This window comes from Lactuca sativa, chromosome 8 (assembly GCF_002870075.4).
Source record: "Lactuca sativa cultivar Salinas chromosome 8, Lsat_Salinas_v11, whole genome shotgun sequence".
NCBI classification, from domain to species: domain Eukaryota; kingdom Viridiplantae; phylum Streptophyta; class Magnoliopsida; order Asterales; family Asteraceae; genus Lactuca; species Lactuca sativa.
This window is the reverse complement of record NC_056630.2, coordinates 57,893,613-57,912,572: the sequence shown is the minus strand read 5'-3', so window position 1 is coordinate 57,912,572 and position 18,960 is coordinate 57,893,613. Positions and strand designations below refer to the sequence as shown.

Sequence of the window (18,960 nt, the reverse complement as noted above, 5' to 3'; positions counted from 1 at the left end):
CTGGGTGGGGAAGAGTGGTATGGGGAAATACCACTCGTAGCCACAATATGGTCAACTACATCAAGAGTTGCGAGTCCAATGGACTCCAAAATATACATTGGCAACCAACTAAGGGGTAGGAAAATAGTTTGATCTTTAGAGGTTGTGTACCTTTTCAGATCGCGAGTGGAAAACAACTTCGTGTCGTTTAACCATATCTTGCTTGGCATCCTTGTCCAAATCCGAGATCTATAGCGACCAGAAATGAGAAAAACTAAGCTCAATTGCATCTTCTCTTGGAGCTTCCTTGGGAATGTACTGCAAAACGTCGTCCCATAAAATTTGACCATAGTTTACGATGTTTCCAGAGTAGATACTCCATACTAGTTCCAGGAGCTTGATCCCCATGTTATCTGTTCCACCTGTTCTTCCTAAGAGACTTCTGATGACAAAGTGGCACACAAACTACCATACAGCTTGAAGTCAATTCTTCTTGAACTCACGGATCCCTTTGAGTTTCTTCTGGTAACCCATTTGGTACAAATTTGATACCACGTCATTAGTGCTTGGAGAGTAAAATCTTGTTGAGAGGTTGATTGCATTCAAGAACTTGTCTTTTGTGATAACCACCAGTGAATCATCCACCAAATTGAGATGCACCTCTTGTAAGTTGTGACTTGGACGAAAAACATAGAATGCACACTTGAATAGAACTGTCATTGGAACTGCTTCTGTGAAAGCATTAAACTCACCATATAGTGGATGTTTTGTTAGAAATTTGATCATTAATCTGATTACCTCGTTGTATGAAGGATGATCTTTGAAGATGGCCCTAAAGTTGCTCGATTCGATAGAAGGAGTTTGATCCTAGATGGTGGATTTAGAACCAGTTGGGCGAGCAGAGCCGGAAGCTTTTGATTGCTTCCTTGAAACACCAAATTTAATGATTGTTGTTCAAAGGTTTTGAGATAACTTGCAGAAGACTATTTGATCAAGAAGATGGAGAAGAAAAAGCGTTCGTCGAAGGATTCAGATATCGTAAAAGCTATCTTGGGAGAAACTGGGGGTTTTTATACCTTCGGATTTTCAAAAAACATTGTAATTAATTTTACTACAACTGTTAAAATTAAAAACCCTTGGGTTTTACCATTATCAACCGCAATTAAATAAATCAAAAAATAAAGTGCTTCCAGGAAAAGAGGAGCATTTATTGCAAAACAATATTATTATCACACGTCGCCTGAACGTGTGGTTGATAATCGTTTTAACCGTTATGAAAATGGGGAAGTGGAAACGATTTGACAACCAACGGCTAGGTGATATGACAGGTTGAGGAAAAGATTTCTTAAAGATTTCGTTTATGGTAAAACGATTCATTTGTTTTTATCCGAACAAGGAACTTGTCGAAGGAAAGTTATTTGAAAGAGGACTGAAACTGTCATGTGCGACAAAATGAATGTTTAAAAGAATGTTTTTTATTATAGTACATTAGATAGTACACAACATTATTCACAACTTTTATGAATTTATGATTGTGGGATCATTTATTGCAATTGCGGTTGGATTCAAATGACTGCGGTGGTATGTAGTATGACTGCGGTAGCATTAGCTGAAAGAACACTTGATCATTAAGTTAGAAATAAAAGAAATAAAAGGAGCCAAAGATTATATTGAGCATATATGATTGCGGTATACTAGGTATACTGAAAATAAATATGAGGAATATATTATTACAGAATCGTAGTGAAGAGAATGCTTCAAGAGTTTTTTATTTTGAAAAGAAAAGAAGCAATTCTTTCACACTTAGAGACCAAGTGAGGTCTGCGGTAGCTAACAATTCAAGAAGAATTGTGGTTTTGGATTCATCATTCCTAGCATTTCTAGAAAGCCATTTAATTTTATAGCATTAAGTGCCTTAGTAAAAACATCAGCTATTGCTTCATGAGTGGGAACAAAAATTAGTTCGATGTTACCTTTAAGGATGTGATCCTTGATGAAGTGGTACCGTAGTTCAATGTGCTTCGTCTTAGAGTGGTGAATAGGATTATGAGAAATCGCTATAACACTCTCTGAATCACAATAAATTAGTACCCGTAGCAATCTGTAACCGTAGTCCATGACTTGAGTCTTCATCTAAAGAACCTGGGAACATCAGTTGGCTACAACCACATATTCCGCCTCTGTGGTAGACAATGAAACACAATTTTGCTTTCTTGAAGACCAGTTGACTAGTCTTCCTCCTAAGAATTGGCATCCACCTAAAGTACTTTTTCGATCTAATTTGCATCCTGCATGATCCGCATCTGTGAACGCTTGAAGGCTGAAATCATTTCCCGCAGGGTACCAGAGGCCTAACGCTTTACTTCCCTTTAGATATCTAAGAATTTGCTTAATTGTGATCAAGTGAGATACTTTAGGGTCAGCTTGATACTGAGCATATAAGCCTGATGCAAAGACAATATCCTGTCGACTTGCGGTGAGGTACATAAATGAACCAATCATTCCTTTATAGATTTTATGGTTAACTGATTCTCTAGTAGGATCGACTGAAATCTTATATCTGAAGGCCATCAGGACCTTGGCTGAGGAGGAATAGTCCACTGAGAATTTCTTCACTAGCTCAATGGTATATTTTTCTTGATGAATGAATATCCCTTGAGGAACTTGTTTCACTTGAAGTCCTAGAAAGAAGTTGATCTCTCTATTCATGCTCATTTGGAATTTACTTGTCACGAGCTTTGCAAAATCATTCACCATAACCTGATATGTTGATCCAAAAATGATATCATCCACATATATTTGGATGAGCATCAATTGATTACCATTTTCCCTTCTAAATAATGTGGGATCAATCACACCTCTTTTGTATCCAGACGTGACAAGAAACTCTAAAAGAGTCTCATACCATGCCCTTGGTGCTTGTTTAAGACCATATATTGCTTTCTCTAGCTTGTAGAAATGGTTTGAAAATTTTAGACTCTCAAAGCCCGGAGGTTGTTGCAAGTAAACTTCTTCCTTCAGTTCTGCAGAAAGGCACTTTTTACATCCATTTGATGTACTTTGATATTCTTGTGTGCCGCATACACTAAGAAAATGTGTATTGCTTCCATTCTGGCTACGGGGGCATATGTTTCATCGTAGTCAACACCTTTAAATTGATTGTACCCCTTAGCAACTAGCCTTGCTTTGTTTCTCACTACGGCACCAGACTCATCAAGCTTGTTTTTATATACCCATCTAGTACTGACGATTATGTGGCCTTTTGGCTTCAGTACCAGTTTCCATACTTTGTTCCTTTCAAACTCAGCTAACTCCTCTTGCATTATGGTGATCCAATCAGGTTCCACGCGTGCTTCTTTTAAGGTTCGAGGCTCGACTGATGACATAAAAGTTGCATAGTGGCAGTGGTCAGTTAAATCAGTAGAGGATCGAGTTTGTATACCTGTGGATGGGTTTCTAATGATTTGACCCGGTTTCCATACTTTGTTCCTTTCAAACTCAGCTAACTCCGCTTGCATTGTGGTGATCTAGTCAGGTTCCATGACTACTTTTTTATGGTTCGAGGCTTGATTGAGGACATGAAAGCTGAAAAGTTGTGACTGATGCCCTTGGAAACCAAGAAACTATTCAAGAGTTGATTAGTGAATTCAGTTCCATTGTCACTTCTTATCCTTCTGACTGGTAGCTTGATTTGGAGCTCTATTTCTTTTATGAAGTTGACGATTTGCGGTGTGTCATATTTAAGTCTTAAGAAGAAGACCAAAGTGAATCGAGGAAAGTCATCAACTATAACCAGAATTTATTGCTTGTGATGAAGACTAGATACGGTAGAAGGACCGTATAGATCAATATGAAGTATCTCTAAAGGTTCAATGATTGAAGAATCGATAATCAGAGGATGGCTTCCCTTGGTTTGTTTTCCACACTCACAAACATGTTGTTCGGTGACTAGGTTGTTGATGTATCTGAAGTTGATATGAGCTAGTTTACGGTGCCACAACCAACTAACTTCAGATACTGCTATTGATAGAAAACACAACTGTAGCTTGCCAATGATCAATGAGACATCCAAAGGATACATTTTCCATCCGGCTTTGGATTTGATCAAGCAGGTGTTTCTATCATGTGTCATTACGTAGCAATATTCATTATCAAATTCAACCTGATGACCAACTTTGCATAGTTGGCCCACGCTGATATAGTTATGCTTGATGCCTTCTACGTAAGCAACCTTTACAATTGAGAAATTTACAGTGGTCAATACACCGTAACCCCTGATGATTCCATTTTCATTATTTCCAAATGTGACATGTCCACCGTTACAGATTGGCCTGAAGTCGCAAAGGTATTCTAACCTTCCGGTAATGTGCAAGGAGCAGGCACTATCGATTAACCACTCCTCTTCTTGTTCCTCCTTGCACATTGCTTGAAAAATTAATTGGTTAGTTTGGGCACCCGAACAAGTTTGGAGCCCGAGGTTACATGAGAAACTTTCTTACTGAATGCATTCACATGAGAAAATTTCTTACTGAATGCATTCATATGAGAAACAAGTTTGGAGCCCGAGGTTACAAGTTTGGAGCCTGAGGTTACATGAGAAACTTTCTAGTAAGTTTTTAGACCTAGTCCTAGGTTTTTCGTAACTTCTGGAATGTTATGAGGTTGGAGTGTACGAAATGTTTTTAGCAGATAAAATCCAAAGGAGAGATTTTTCTTGTTTATCCATACATCGTACTTGGTCAACAGTTCGGAGGGTGTGGTTGAAGACTTGTGACTGGTCCGTGGGTGGGATTTGACTGCAGTGTCGTTGGGATTTGAAAAGGTTTTGGCACGTGAACTACTCCTAGGTTTTGACCTGATGACGGATTGATGTGATTTTGAAGGTTCATGAGTTGGTAAAATACCTTTCCACTTTATATCATTTAAGGAATAATTTTGAAAAGACGTGACTTTCTTTTGGAATTTTGCAGGAGTGTTTGAAAAGGTTTTTGTCACTTTACATTCTTTTTTGTTTGATCATTTGACTGCCGTGATTTTTGAAAGATTTTTGGCAGTAGTGGGTTTTTCAAAGTTCTTTTGATTTGAAAGCTTGGCTTGTTTGAAATTTTTGTTTTTGGTCAGTATCCCGCTTTTTACCTCAGGACCTGAGTTCTTCTTTGAAAGCCAGTTTTGCTTGTGTTTTTGGAGAACCACAATCAGAAATATTTAAATATGGTTTCCTTAAAAACTTTGAGTGAGTTGAAAAACAAGGACTTGACTCATCCGAACGAAAAAGTTCGGGACTTTGTGAACATTGGCCAAATTCAAAATTTGCAATTGGTAATTCATGAAGAATGGGTTGAATAGTCATTGAGCTTTTAACTGCGATCTGCTGTGCGAATGACTGAACTACCGCAGAGTATGTTAATGATAGTTTATTGTTTGGACACTTTATGGAAGGCAAGGATGGACATTTTACAATAGATTCTGGTCCTTCCACAATGACTTCTTCATCTACATCTGAAGAGGATTGAGATTCGGGACAAATTGTGATAATGATGGGTAATTATCACTTGGATTACTCGAGGATTCGAGAATAATTTCCTAAATGACACAATTGTTACTTAGCTCATGAAGTATATCGAAGTGGCATCTTAAGACTTCGGGAAATGTTTTATCATTAACTGGGTAATGAAACTCATGATCCGGTGGAACATATGGTCGATCAACAATGAATCGGGGAGTTGAGTTCTCATCAGTTTAGTACCCATTGGACCATCCCCAATTATAGGTGTTGTCTACAGTCCCATTATTAATTAAGTTCTCAATTGCGACATTCCCTGATCCAAGCGTGAGTCCTGTGCTTCCAGTAGTATAGATCTCAACTACTATTCACACCTACTCATACTCATACCAAGTATTGTCTCGCAGTCAACCAAGTCACCATACGAAATCACACAATCACATCAGATAACAAAACCAGGGTTTATACTAAATCTTGAAACGATTACACAAAAGTTCAAGTTCACCCTATACTATGCCTCTAATAGGCTACATCATAAGTTACTATTCGCACTACTACTTCATAACTTGATCCTTGGATATATAATCCTCATCCTTGATTCGCTTCGTCGAGGATCATGTGAAATGCCCTTGGCTGTGGCGGTATGTTTTTCTTTGCAGCTTTGTCTTTCTTTGGGCAGTTCTTCGAAATATGACCACCATCTCCACATTCGTAACACTTCCTATTGTCGAACGTACGATCTCTGGAATAGTGACCAGTCCTACCACACTTATAGCAGCTCACTTCCCCATCACATCTTCCGAAGTGCTTCTTCTTGCACTTTTCACACCACTTGGTTTCATCTTTTCCTCCGGATTTTGAGAGTTTGGTTTCTTTGTCGATCATTGAAGATCCCTCGTGTTTCCTTTTCCCTCCAACTTCAACTCTCTCTAGACCCTTTTCCCTTATTTGGGTCTCAACATTCTTGGCTGCCCAGATGGCGACTTTCAGAGTGGTTGCTTGCTTGACTATCGAACCAAAGTTCGCTGGTAATCCATTGGAAAACTTGTTGACCTTGGAAAGTTCAGTTGGAATTAGGTATGGAATAAGCTTCATCTTCTCCGTAAAGCTTGTAGCGTATTCAGTGACGCTCAATTTTCCCTTCTTTAAATTCTGGAACTCATTGTTGATTTCCAGAAGATCCTGCTCAGAGCAGTATTGCATTTTCATTTGCTCCACGAACTCTTCCCAAGACATCTTGATTGCTTCCCCCCTTGGGCATTGAACCGGCCAGTAACTTCCACCAGCTCAGTACTCCAGATTTTAATAGAGGGATTGCAAGAGCGGTCTTCTGTCTGTTGCTACACTCGCAACTTTCAAACAGTGTCTCCATCTCGGAGATCCAGTCCATGACTTGCACCGGTGTCGGGCTACCAGAAAGAAACGGTGGTTTGGATGCCATGAAATCCTTGTACTTGCATCCACGTCCATCATTGTCTCCATCTTGATTGTTTCGGCGAACTATTGGTGGGTTGGCTTGACCAATGGTCCCACTATAGTTCCTTTCTTCTAACTGCCCCTCATTCAGCTCAGGCTGTTCAACTAGTATTGAGGGTTCACTCCTGTTGTTCAGCAACAATTGTCTCATTTCCTCCTTTTGTTCAGCCATCAAGGCTTGAATCATGGTTCGCACTCCAGTCATTGTAATTTGTTCAGGTGTTGCTGGTACAACAGCCACTCGCTCAACCACAGGTGGTTGATTCCTATTTTCGTTCACGTTTCCAGCTCCACTCCTGGTTCTTGTCATTTTTGATCTATACACCGAATAAGGTGAAATTAGATCCTTATTCACGATAGATATTCAAATCATCCTTATCACTCTGAAACGTTTACATGCTAGGTCTAATATCGTAGACGTACGCTTAGAATCCTACACATATAAGGTTTCCAGATCCGGTCGGCAACAGACCATAGATCCGAACAAATAATATCATATATGGAAACATATAACATTTAGCACATAAAAGCATTTTAGGCATCACTCCTAAAATAAACTAGTGCTTGTGTCAATTTAGGTGTACTACCTAACATATATTAGACACACTCTTCCCAATCATTACTTAGCATTCTAAGTTTAAGTCTAGAAATTTCCTACAAATGCCTAGTTCGCTTAAACTAATGCTCTGATACCAACTGTGACATCCCCAATTTCACGGCCAGAAAAGACCGATTTGTTTATGTTTTGTTTTATAAATCAGAGTATTCGTTTAAAGAAAACAGTTGCGGAATTTGTTCCCAAAACAAGATATGATAAAAAACTTATCAAAACATTTCTCAAAGAGAATGTATTTTCATTTAAATAATAAAACCTCGGGATGTCATGTTCCGATACAGACACATAAGCATAAACAGAACATACATTCATTTACTCTAGTGATTTACATCTCCTTTAATCTCTCAGTGCAAAGCAGCTTCATATCGATACCTGTGATACAATTAAACTGAGTGGGTCAGGCTTGGGAGCCTGGTGAGCATATAGGGTTTTCAACCCACAATATTATATCACATATATATAATCATTAAACAATCAACCCAATTACCCATCCCCATTATCTTCGTTTATTCTTAAGTACCTTCCCTAAGGAATTATCCTAAGGGTCATCTCCTACATCGTATTTACCTCTCATCTCCTTACATCACATTTCCTTATATGTTTGTTCCTAAGGACTTTTTCCTAAGGATCATCGCATGAATACGCAGCCACAACATCGCCTGGACTTGTAATTCATAGTAAGGGTTAGACTATCATCGCATGAATACGCAGCCACAACATCGCCTGGACTCGTAATTCATAGTAAGGGTTAGAGTATCATTGCATGAATACGTAGTTACAACATCGCCTGAACTCGTAATTCATCACTTACAGGTTATGAGCCTGCTGGTGTTTTCCACGGAGTCATCTAGAATAGTCTGTGGTCGCCATCTATACTCTGGTAGATGACTACATCGCCAAATTGCCACATCACCGGTAAAGGTTATGGTATCTCCTCTCATCTCACATCACCTATTTATCATAACCTATCTATCATCACCTAATTATCATCACCTAACTATCATCACCTATCTCTCATCACCTAATTATCATCACCTATTTCTCATCACCTAATTATCATCACCTATTTCTCATCACTTAATTATCATCACACATCATCTAATTCATCTACCCATGTTCTACCCAACATATTTGTAGATATAAAATACATACATAGATTAACTCATTTAACACCTATATAAAACATCCATTCCACACTCATCTCAAATAAACAACAATATATAAACACATAGCACGTATTTCGTAGCAAATACTTAATATATATATATATATATATATATATATATATATATATGTTAGAAGAAAGTGATCACATACTCACCCAAAACATATACTTAATACATTCACACAATACTTGTATTAAAATCGTGTTATGAAAGGGACTATACACTCGCTTGATCAGAAGATGATCGGACAACACTACGGCTTGCAGAAGTAGAAATCCTCAGCAGATCTGGAAGATCTCTACAAAAATCGAACTTCTCGCGGGCAGAGCTTCGGCTCGGGAATCGCACTTCTCGAGATCTTCGGGCTTCGGGACTTGCTTCGGGTCTCGGGGATATTACCGGGGCTTCGAGGTACTTCTAGCACGCAAATCGAGGTAAAACGGGAGAGAGAAGAGAGAAAATAGCAACCCTAAACGGCTGGCCCTTCAAATCTATTTATAGGGCAAATTTGGCCCTTGCCACGTCGTGGGCTTGGTCGTCACTGCATGCGTCATCCCAAGTTGCATCTGGGGGCCTCCTGGAGGTGTCAGGAGACTTGCCACGTCGTGGCACTGCTTGCCACGTCGTGGTCTCTGACAGTTTTGGGGTTTCGTGCCCCGAACTTCAGAAATTCATAACTTTCGCATACGAACTCCGTTTTCGACGTTCTTTATATCGCCGCGAAGGTGAGATTATGCTCTACAACTCTCGTTTAGACTCCATTGGCTAATTTTGACTTTATTTTTAATATATTATAATTATATTACTTATATATTATTTTTAGTAGGCTGGGACAGGAAAACTCCGTTATGAACTCGTAACTTCTTCGTCTGACGTCAGTTTTCGTCTGTCTTTCCGTCATTTCACTACTATCGATGAGATCTTCAATTATCATTTAGATCACTAAGGATAGATATCTATCAACCTTAAATTCACTATTTACGTCGCGCTAGGTCGCGATAGCTCGTGCCGGTTCTGTCGCGAAACTTCGACAGGTCATAACTTCTTCGTTATAACTCGGATTTTGGCGTTCTTTATATGCACGGAAACCTTGTGACATATACTAAAACTTGGTTAAGATTAATCCTTCTAAATAATCTTCCATCAAAAAGTCATTTTTGATGCTTATCGTCTCTAAATTAACTAGCCCTAATCTACGGGCGTTACATCTTTTGCCATGTAGCAGTAATTACTTTCAACCTTCGTCGATCCGTCCTCTTCAGCAACTGCAACCATGCAGATCTTCCATTTTCCCTTGATTTCGTCAAAATCTTCATCTTCATCTCTAAATGACCATACTTGATGATCCCTCTTCACTTGAGCAACATACGCTGTTGCAGTTTCCTTTTCTTCCATCTATTGGGCCATTCTAAGATAGAATGCCTTGTTCTTAACCACATTTGCTTTACAATCTTTGCCAAAGTGATTTTCTTTATGGCACTTGTGGCAGATAATGATTTCATTTTTCTCTTCAGTTGAGGTACCGGAGGCTAATGATTTGCTGGACTGCGGCGCCTCTTTGGAATGATGTGCATTGTATGGTTGCGGTGGATGGTGAGGCTTTTTGGGATATCATGAGTGGTTGTTCTGCGGATTGAAGTTGCGGTTGAAAGGTGGTTTGGTAAACTGGTGATTTTTACGAAATGGTGGTGGTGGTAGTCGGTTGAATTGCTAGCTAACCAAGGCAATGACATTTTGAAATTCTTCTTCGTCATCTATTTCAACATTAGCTTCATATGACTGCGATGATTCTGTGGGATATGAGTACTATGAAGTTTTGACTTGTGGGGTTTGAGCTATCAAGGCAAGTGGTCCACCGAGGTCAGCATAATCTTCCCGAACAGTTGATTCTTGTGCCTGAAGTTCTCCATACAACTTGAACAAGGACAACGTATGGATCTTTCTATCTCCTTGTACAATCATCTTCGTAGTATACCAAAGTCTTCCCAAACCATTGAGAAAATGTAGGTTTGTTTCATGATTGCTTCGAATTCTACCTGCATTTGATAACTTCGTGATGATGAGATTGAATCGTTTGAATGAGTCGTCAAGACTTTCACCAGGAAGAGCTAAATTGTTAAACTCAATTAGTTATGTGGTGAGTTTCTTATCTGGAGCTTGTTCTAACCCTTGATAGAGATTCTTGAGCACATCCCAGATCTCTTTAGCAACACCGTAAGAGATTTCATAGAAGGCTATGGCATCATTTTCCATCTTGTCAAGATCATCTGTGGTTAGATAATTCATTGCAGCTTGACCTCCACCTAGTCATGCTTGAGCACCATCTTCTTGAACATGATTAAGAATAGGGACATGGGGTCCTTCTTCCACAGATCTCCACACATCTCTTCCGCGCCTCTTAAGATACCTTTCCATCCTTTGGGACCAATGGTGGTATTCATTTGCAACAAGTATTGGTGCTCTATTCGAGCCTCCAACACTTTTAGGAACGTTCAATGATAAAGCTTGTGCCATATTTCCTTTTTTTTGTTTTTTTAAAGAATGAGCTTTACTGGTATAGAAGGCTTTTCAAAATCCAAGCTTTTGTTTAAAAAGCAACCACTTTGGCTCTGATACCAATTTTTGAGAGAAAAACTTTTGAGAAACACTTGAACAAACGTTAGTACAAGATAATAGTTGTGGAATAAGTTAATCTCAAAGGATCAAGTTAGCTCAACAATAATAAGTTAGAAATGTTAGATAGTTAGTTACGGTAATGTAAATGACAACAAGTTATATCAAGTAAACATCAAACTGATTCGTAACAAGGTTTGCAGTCAAACACGAGTTAGTAAGTGTGAACATTTTAAGATGAAGAGGACCTCAGATATTAGATAAGAGAGAGAAAGATATGAGAGAATGATCTTTGTATTTCAGTGAAAGTTCAAAGGATCGTGAAAGAGATGTGTGATTACATGATGAAGGGAGTCTCTATTTATAGAGTCCCATAACGTTACATGATGAAGGGAGTCTCTATTTATAGAGTCCCATAAAGCAATGCTAATACACTAAGTTAGTTAACAAAAGGTCTTCATCAATCTTCATTGTGGTAGTGATTGCGGATGACTACGGTTCTCAAACCAACTTCTTCAGCTTTAACTATGGTAGACACACTTCAATTGCAGTAGCCACTACAACTGCATTAGATACAAAACAAGATTACGGATCCTTAAAGTTAAAGAGGGTCACTTTATGTATCAACACTCACATTACTTAAGAGTTCCACAAAGCACAAAGCAAGCAGCATTCGTGCAGTTGCACTTCAATCCATATAATAACCAAAGATCATTCAAACTCATATACTACCACTCATGCAAGGAACTTCCACTCTCACTGTCGGTTGCCTTATGCATGCAAATTTTACACAAGATAGGATCAAATAGAATGTCGAATAAAAGACTCTACCCTGGGACCAAAACCAAACGAGGAACAGGAAATAAGGCCAAATCAATCATTCTAGCGCTATATGCTCCTAACCGTATACAATTTTTATGGCATACACTTAGAAAATCATGATAACAATACACATTCCCAATCTAGCATAGCATACAATGCTTCCAAGGCTACAAGGAATCACATATCATGCTAATCAATCAAGTAATTCCTAAAAGTATCCCTAGCCTTATCCTTACATGCAAACATTCATACCATATAGCATATCAACATTTATGGGTATTTTGGTAATCACTTACTTGAGCTCGGTCGATTGCACGCACCACACCGCTCTTCTTTTATTATAAAATCCTCTAATAAAACCTATTATTTTAGAAAAATTTACCAAACCCTCAGTTTGAGTTCAGACACACCAAAGAGTATGCTCGAATCCCTCAAAGGAAGGCTCTGATACCAACTTCTAACATCCTGAAAATCAAGAGGTAAAAATTTTATTTTTATTCAACCAAAACACCAATTATCTTTACAAAAACATTCAAAGTAATAGAGTTATCAGAGTATAATCCCAAAATCGACATGTTGCGGAAACATGGGTGGATGCACTGTGATAAAGTTGGGCCCTTCCCTATTGAACTAGAAACACCTGAAACCAAGAATTGAAAACAGTAAGCACAAATTTTAGTGAGTTTCCCAAAATACCACATACCATACATATAAAACATATAGTAGGCCCCGCCCTAATTCGCATAACGGGCCCGCCCATTGAGTATAATGGGCCTTACCCTAACTCGCATAACGGGCCCTGCCCACTAAGTATAACGGGCCTCACCCTAACTCACATAACGGGACCCGCCCAACATACAAACATACAAGTATAACAAATGTAAAAACATACTGAATAACCATCAGGCCCCACCCAATAAGCATACAAGCACATACACATGCAAGAGTCACATAGACATCTAGCATCCTAACATAACAAACCATGGGCCGGCATTGGTGCCTTCGACCCGCTAAACATGTTGAGGAAACTCACCTCAAGCCGATGAATCTGCCAATGAATTCTTAGTCTGCTGATCCGGAAATCCCTACACGGTAGCACCATCAAATAATTATCTAATTAATAATTGAATCTTGACCCAAAACAAGAATCAAAGCCACTTAATCCATAACCAGGGTAAAAGGCCATTTTACCCTTTCCTTACTTGGCCCAAAACCTAGGCCTAACCTATTTTCTCGAAAAATCCCAATTTCCTAAATGGAAACCCAAGGCCCAATATGGCCCAATTTCCTAATTGGGCCCAAAAACTATCATGGGACCAATACCAAGAAGGCCTACGGTCAATCCATGGCCTAAAGTCAAAAGTCCAGTGGCCCAACAAGCCCCAATCCCTAAAAAGCCCAAAATATCCATCCTGGGGAGTATGCCCTATGTACTACAAACCTACGCCCCGTGTACTCAGCCACGAAGCACAATGTACAAGTTCTCGATGCATTGTCCAAGCGTTACGCTGAGCGTACTCCTACATACGCCCATCATACTCATCAGAGGCCAAAACTCACCATTAAGCTCTTATTGTGTTAATTCAAGTTTTCCAAACTATTATCTTAACCCGAAATAATGTCTTAAACCATAAAGTCGAAACCTTTAAGCCTTTGCATGGCTAAAGAGGGTTAAATCTTCAAAATCCTTACTTTCACAACACTCAAAACCACTTAACTCTTGCATGGTGCTAAGGAAACAATCAAACAAACATTTTTATGATTCATAATAGCTCCATAATGGATAAAGTTTTGAACTTTATCCATTAGAATGGTCCCAACAAACAAGATCTAGTCTTTAAGTCTCAAAGGGACCCAAAAGTGCATCTTTTTTCAATTTAATCCACTAAATCCAAGTTTACAACCTTCAGATCTGAATCAAAATGATGTTTAGATGGATAAAGTTTCCAAATTTATCCATAACAAGGTCACAAAATTTCAAGATCTAAACTTTATGAACTTAAAGTAACCAAAAGCTCATAACACTCAAAACTAACTAGATCTAACAATATCATCATCAAGATTCAAAATTTATACCTCTAGAAGAAAGATCAATGTGAACAAAGTCTGGATCTACAAGCTCCAATGTAACCAACACTTCTTCCATGAGTCCCTTCTTCTCCAAGGTGTACCAAGAACATTCCAAAGCACTTACAAATAAATTCTTTTTTCTCACAAGGCTCAATCGAGGATTACAGTTTCAAGAGATGGTGTTAGAGAGGTGGAGGATGAAGTGGAGTGTGTTTAGGGAAGTTAAGGAGCTTCAATAGGGTTCAAACCACGAAAATAGGGTTTGGGTACTGATCGTGTACGCCCTACATACACAATTTACCCCCAATGTACTAGGGATTCCCGAGTATGCCGTGCGTACTCCTCGTTCGCCTCACGTACGCGGCTGGTCCAGAAATCACCTAACTTTAAACGATCGTAACTTCTTCGTTTCAACTACGATTTCGATGATCTTTATATCTATGGAAAGGTAATGAGAAGCTCTACAACCCTATAAACTTGCCTTTGCCTTAAAACTTTTTTAACGTAAATCTAAAATTCATAAAAGTCCCAAACTATCACTTTAAGGTTATACCCTTGGGCTCCAAAGCGTCAATCAAACTCTCGGATCACCTAATCTACATTAATCACATCCAAAGGGGTCTAAATCTCTCTTTCCCCTAAGGCTCGAAGCCTTATGATAACTGGTCTTCGGGTCACGAACCCGAATTATGAAATGATTCGAAATAGGGTGTTACATCTTTCCTCCTTCATAAGCACAAGAACATATACTTTCAAGCTAAAAAACATACACCAATGAACTAGGGTTTGCAAGGAACGTTTCTGGGAGATGGAGGTTGATGGGGGCAAGGTCTCAAAGGAGTTAAGTCCTTTATATAGGGCTCAAACCCTAAAAAAATTGGGTTGTGCACTACGGCATTACGTGTTGCTACTACTATAAGTCCTCACATCCATTTTAATGAGCTCCAACTTATGCCCTGTGTAAGTACCAAAATGTCAACATTTTAAACTTTGAGCCATAAATGAAAATACCTGAAAAACGAGTGTTACATTTTGACTCTAATTTATCTTTGAAAAAATGTTTTGAGACAAATTCTACATTATTATATTCTTTAACATGATACTTTGTTTTAAATAAGCGCATAGAGAAAGATTTATTTGGCCACACAAATTATGTATGTCACAGTTTAACCAGTTACAGACAAATTGACCGTAACCAAATTAACCAAAACCGATTAAACCGAACATTATTTGGTTTGATTATGATTAGTTTTAAGATGTAAAAAAACGAAAAAACTGAACCGTTTAAACTGCAAACCGAAAAAACAGACTAAATAACACCCATATCACCAATAATACGCATAAACCAATCTTTTCTCATTTGAAACCTTCTATTGAATTTTTGGTCACCAAAGGTTGCATTATTTGCAAATTAATGTTGCATCAACAATTTTTTTTGTTGTCTCTTCATGATCTTTGTGTAATTTTAGATAATGCATAGAAAATAAGAAAATTAGTGGTTTCATAATCGTCTGATGAAGACGCATAATAAGGATTTTCTTTTGTAACGTATTTCTTGATGAATGGATTCATTATTTTTGAAAGAGTTGAATGAAATTGGAGATTGTTGGAAAGAATTGGAGTGAATTTATGTTTTTTAGAGTAGATGATTATTGTGTATATAGTTGAATATATAAAAATCATTGAACAGTAACAGGGAGGGAGCGAGAAAGAATTCATGCGGTTTACTCAACCAGTTCGAAACACCCTTTTGGTGGTACTACGCGGCCTCGTGGCGGTGTAGCCGACAGTACCGCCTTGAACCAACTTCAAAAAGATTTCCGACTCGACTCCATCGAAGCCTAAAGTAACAAAGATATACAAATCGGCTCAAAGAAGCTAAAAGGCTACTTAAAATATCTACATAGCCCTTGCAAGTCGAAATCTTGATTCTGCATATTAGTTTTAAAGAATTCCAACTGTGTTACCTTTTAAATATCGTATTAACTACACTATGATTCAATTTATTGAAATTTATGATATATTGGATAGAATTAGAACGAGTGTTCCATTGTTCATAAAATGTGCTCAATCAATGTTAGTTAATATTTTTAAAGCTCAAAGTTATACCAGAGCCATAAAACCCTAGCTTAAATTGGAGCGGCTCTTAAACAATTTTCTTTTAACTGGTCCATAAATATCTCTTGAATTTTTTACGTTTAGTTACGTTCTCAAAGATTGGATCTGATCGAGGTTCATTCAGTCGTCAACAATTTCAAAGTAACCCTTAAAATATTTGAGTTAAATAAAACTTTTCTTCACATGTACTTAACGTTGTTTCATAGGATAAGATAAAGCTGAATAATAAAAATTAAAAAATATTCAGGACTTAAAAGTTTGATGTGGTCTGTCATCATTTTGTTCTTCATACAAGTGGGGTCCATTTTTGCATGAAAATTAACTTCTTTTACCCTCTACCTCTCCCTCTCAACTTTGTTAAGTCTTTTCTTCAGATCCCATCATATTTAACCGTCGATATAGAGAGAGAGAGAGAGAAACACTCACACTCACTCCGAGTATATCAGTGTTAGAGAGATGATAAGGGTATAAATAAACAATCGCCGGCGAATATAGAACACAAACATCACCGGAGAAAAGGGTTTGGATAGTGGAATCAGTTGCTCAATTACTTTATGTGGGTTCTCAACGACCATGTCATTTTCCGGCAGAAGGAGGAGATCAGCGGTGTACTCTTCAATGGTGGTCTTGCTGATCATCTTCTTGGTACTTCAGATATGGGCGTTGAATAGCGATTGTTGTAGGGTTAGTGCAATAAGAACGTCACTATCACCACCACCACAACTACCACCGCCGCCACCACCACCACCACCATCATCACAATCCTCATCTGCAAAAGATTCCGACGAGATCAAACGATCGGAGCTTTACAGAAGGTTCTTCAATGGCAGATTTGCTCGTCTCAACTCCACCACTGTTTCAAAAGATAAAAGCTTTCAAGAAAACAAAAGAAGAGTTCCCAGTTGTCCAGATCCTCTTCACAACTAAAAACCCTTGCATCTCTTAGGTTACCTTCAAGCTCTTTCTTTCTTTCTTTCTTTCTTTCCCTGTGTTTTTCTTATAATTTATTTTGGTAGTTAGTAAATATCCAAAATACCCACGTTTTTCCCACTATTTTTGTGACATTATATGGATGAATTTCGTTATATTAGGGGCTAAACCGTGGGTATTTTGGTATTGTGTAAGGCAAAATGCTTTCCTTTTTTGTTTGGTAGATCAAGAACAATGGCCGATCATGATGTATATACTATTTGAGATTTGAAATTCATATAGTTCAACACCTCTTCTCACTTCTGCTTTGCTTCGATCTTGATTATTTATTTATATTTTGGTTTTTAGCTGGCTGATGGCTCCTTCGTTTTTTGACAGTTTGTACACATAACATAGCCCACCTCAAAAACAAAAAACACTCAATCATGGTTGATTAAATTTGACAAGATTTGTCATCAAAATCAGTCCCCACCATGTCCCTTCTGAGCTCAAAATCCTCCATGATTACATGATGAGCAACGCCATTAATTGCCAGATTTGTGCATAACTATTCTTTCTAACTCCAATGATCATCAAATTCAATGTAAGATTTATAAATATAGGATTCTTGGAAAAAGATTGTGTAGGTCAAAAGATTAAACTATGGCTTCTCTTTTAGATGTTAAAAATAAAATAAACAAGAAAAATATGTAAAGCTTGCATAAAGTGTTTTCGGAAGGTTTCATGATTGTTGTAGCAGAAAAGTAAGAAAACAAAAATAGTAGTAATTGTGGGTGTTTTTGGTTTTGGGATGTTTCTTTTCCGACAGATGTTAAAGGGTACCTTTATTTTACCCCAAAAGGTCAAAATATGACACTTTCATTTGTCTTTTCTTGTACCCAAAAATCTTTTAATCCAATCTCTAAAACATCCCCATGTGAACTCATCTGTATCTTCTTCATTTCCCATAAGCTATTTTATATACTATCTTCCTCTTCAATAAAATGTACAAAAATCAAGGATTAAGAATTAAGATGGAAATAATGAGCATGTTGTAATGAACTAATTATTATTAACAAATACATATAGGTGAGGATTAAATGCGATTAGTTGATTCATAGAAAAAAAAAACATTAGTTGTACATAATCTTGACAAGGGTCCTTCTAATAAACTGACAAACTAACATTTTTATCTGACTCAAAAGACAAAAGATCACAGATTTTACAAGACATAACTGCAACCTATAATTCGTACCTGAATCTTCTTTTTAATACATCTATATAAAATAATTTACGTATTTTCCTTTATTACAAAAGTGTATTATTCTACATGTGTTGTTTAGGTATCATATATGGATAAAGATTGATTTGACTATGGTTGACCTTTGTAAATGTAGTAGATTTAGGATGCCTGAATGGTAGAGTTCAGAAAAGCGAATTGCCATTTGGGTGAAAATGTAGATTCTAAGTATCAATGCCTTGAAAGGAGGATACACGTCTTGGAAGAGGGGATCAATACTTTTTACTCCCCAACACTGCCTATTACACAAAATATATACTCATCATTTCATATATAAATTCCATTCTAATACTCAATCTATCTCAGCAATTGTTTATTAAAAATATTATTACAAAAAGTGAGAGATATTCATATAGGAACTGATTTATGTTATTTATTTATTTAAAAA

The 18,960-nt window shown here is 37.7% G+C and overlaps 2 protein-coding genes across 2 annotated transcripts; one reads left to right on the top strand and one right to left on the bottom strand.

Moving 5' to 3' along the window:
• Window positions 1-2,130: 2,130 nt before the first annotated feature.
• LOC111910970 (uncharacterized mitochondrial protein AtMg00810-like) lies at window positions 2,131-2,550 on the bottom strand. The gene has a single exon (XM_023906741.1). The coding sequence runs from the start codon at window positions 2,548-2,550 to the stop codon at window positions 2,131-2,133; it is 420 nt and encodes a 139-aa protein (XP_023762509.1).
• Window positions 2,551-16,722: 14,172 nt separating this feature from the next.
• LOC111910971 (CLAVATA3/ESR (CLE)-related protein 27) lies at window positions 16,723-17,592 on the top strand. Its single transcript, XM_023906742.2, has one exon. It carries the CDS (start codon window positions 16,937-16,939, stop codon window positions 17,288-17,290), a length of 354 nt encoding a protein of 117 aa, XP_023762510.1. The 5' UTR covers window positions 16,723-16,936; the 3' UTR covers window positions 17,291-17,592.
• Window positions 17,593-18,960: the final 1,368 nt, after the last annotated feature.

What these genes read in the sequence shown, in the direction of transcription:
- LOC111910970 (XM_023906741.1), bottom strand. Translation starts at nt 2,550, where the DNA reads ATGGCCTTCAGATATAAGATTTCAGTCGATCCTACTAGAGAATCAGTT.
- LOC111910971 (XM_023906742.2), top strand. Translation starts at nt 16,937, where the DNA reads ATGTCATTTTCCGGCAGAAGGAGGAGATCAGCGGTGTACTCTTCAATG.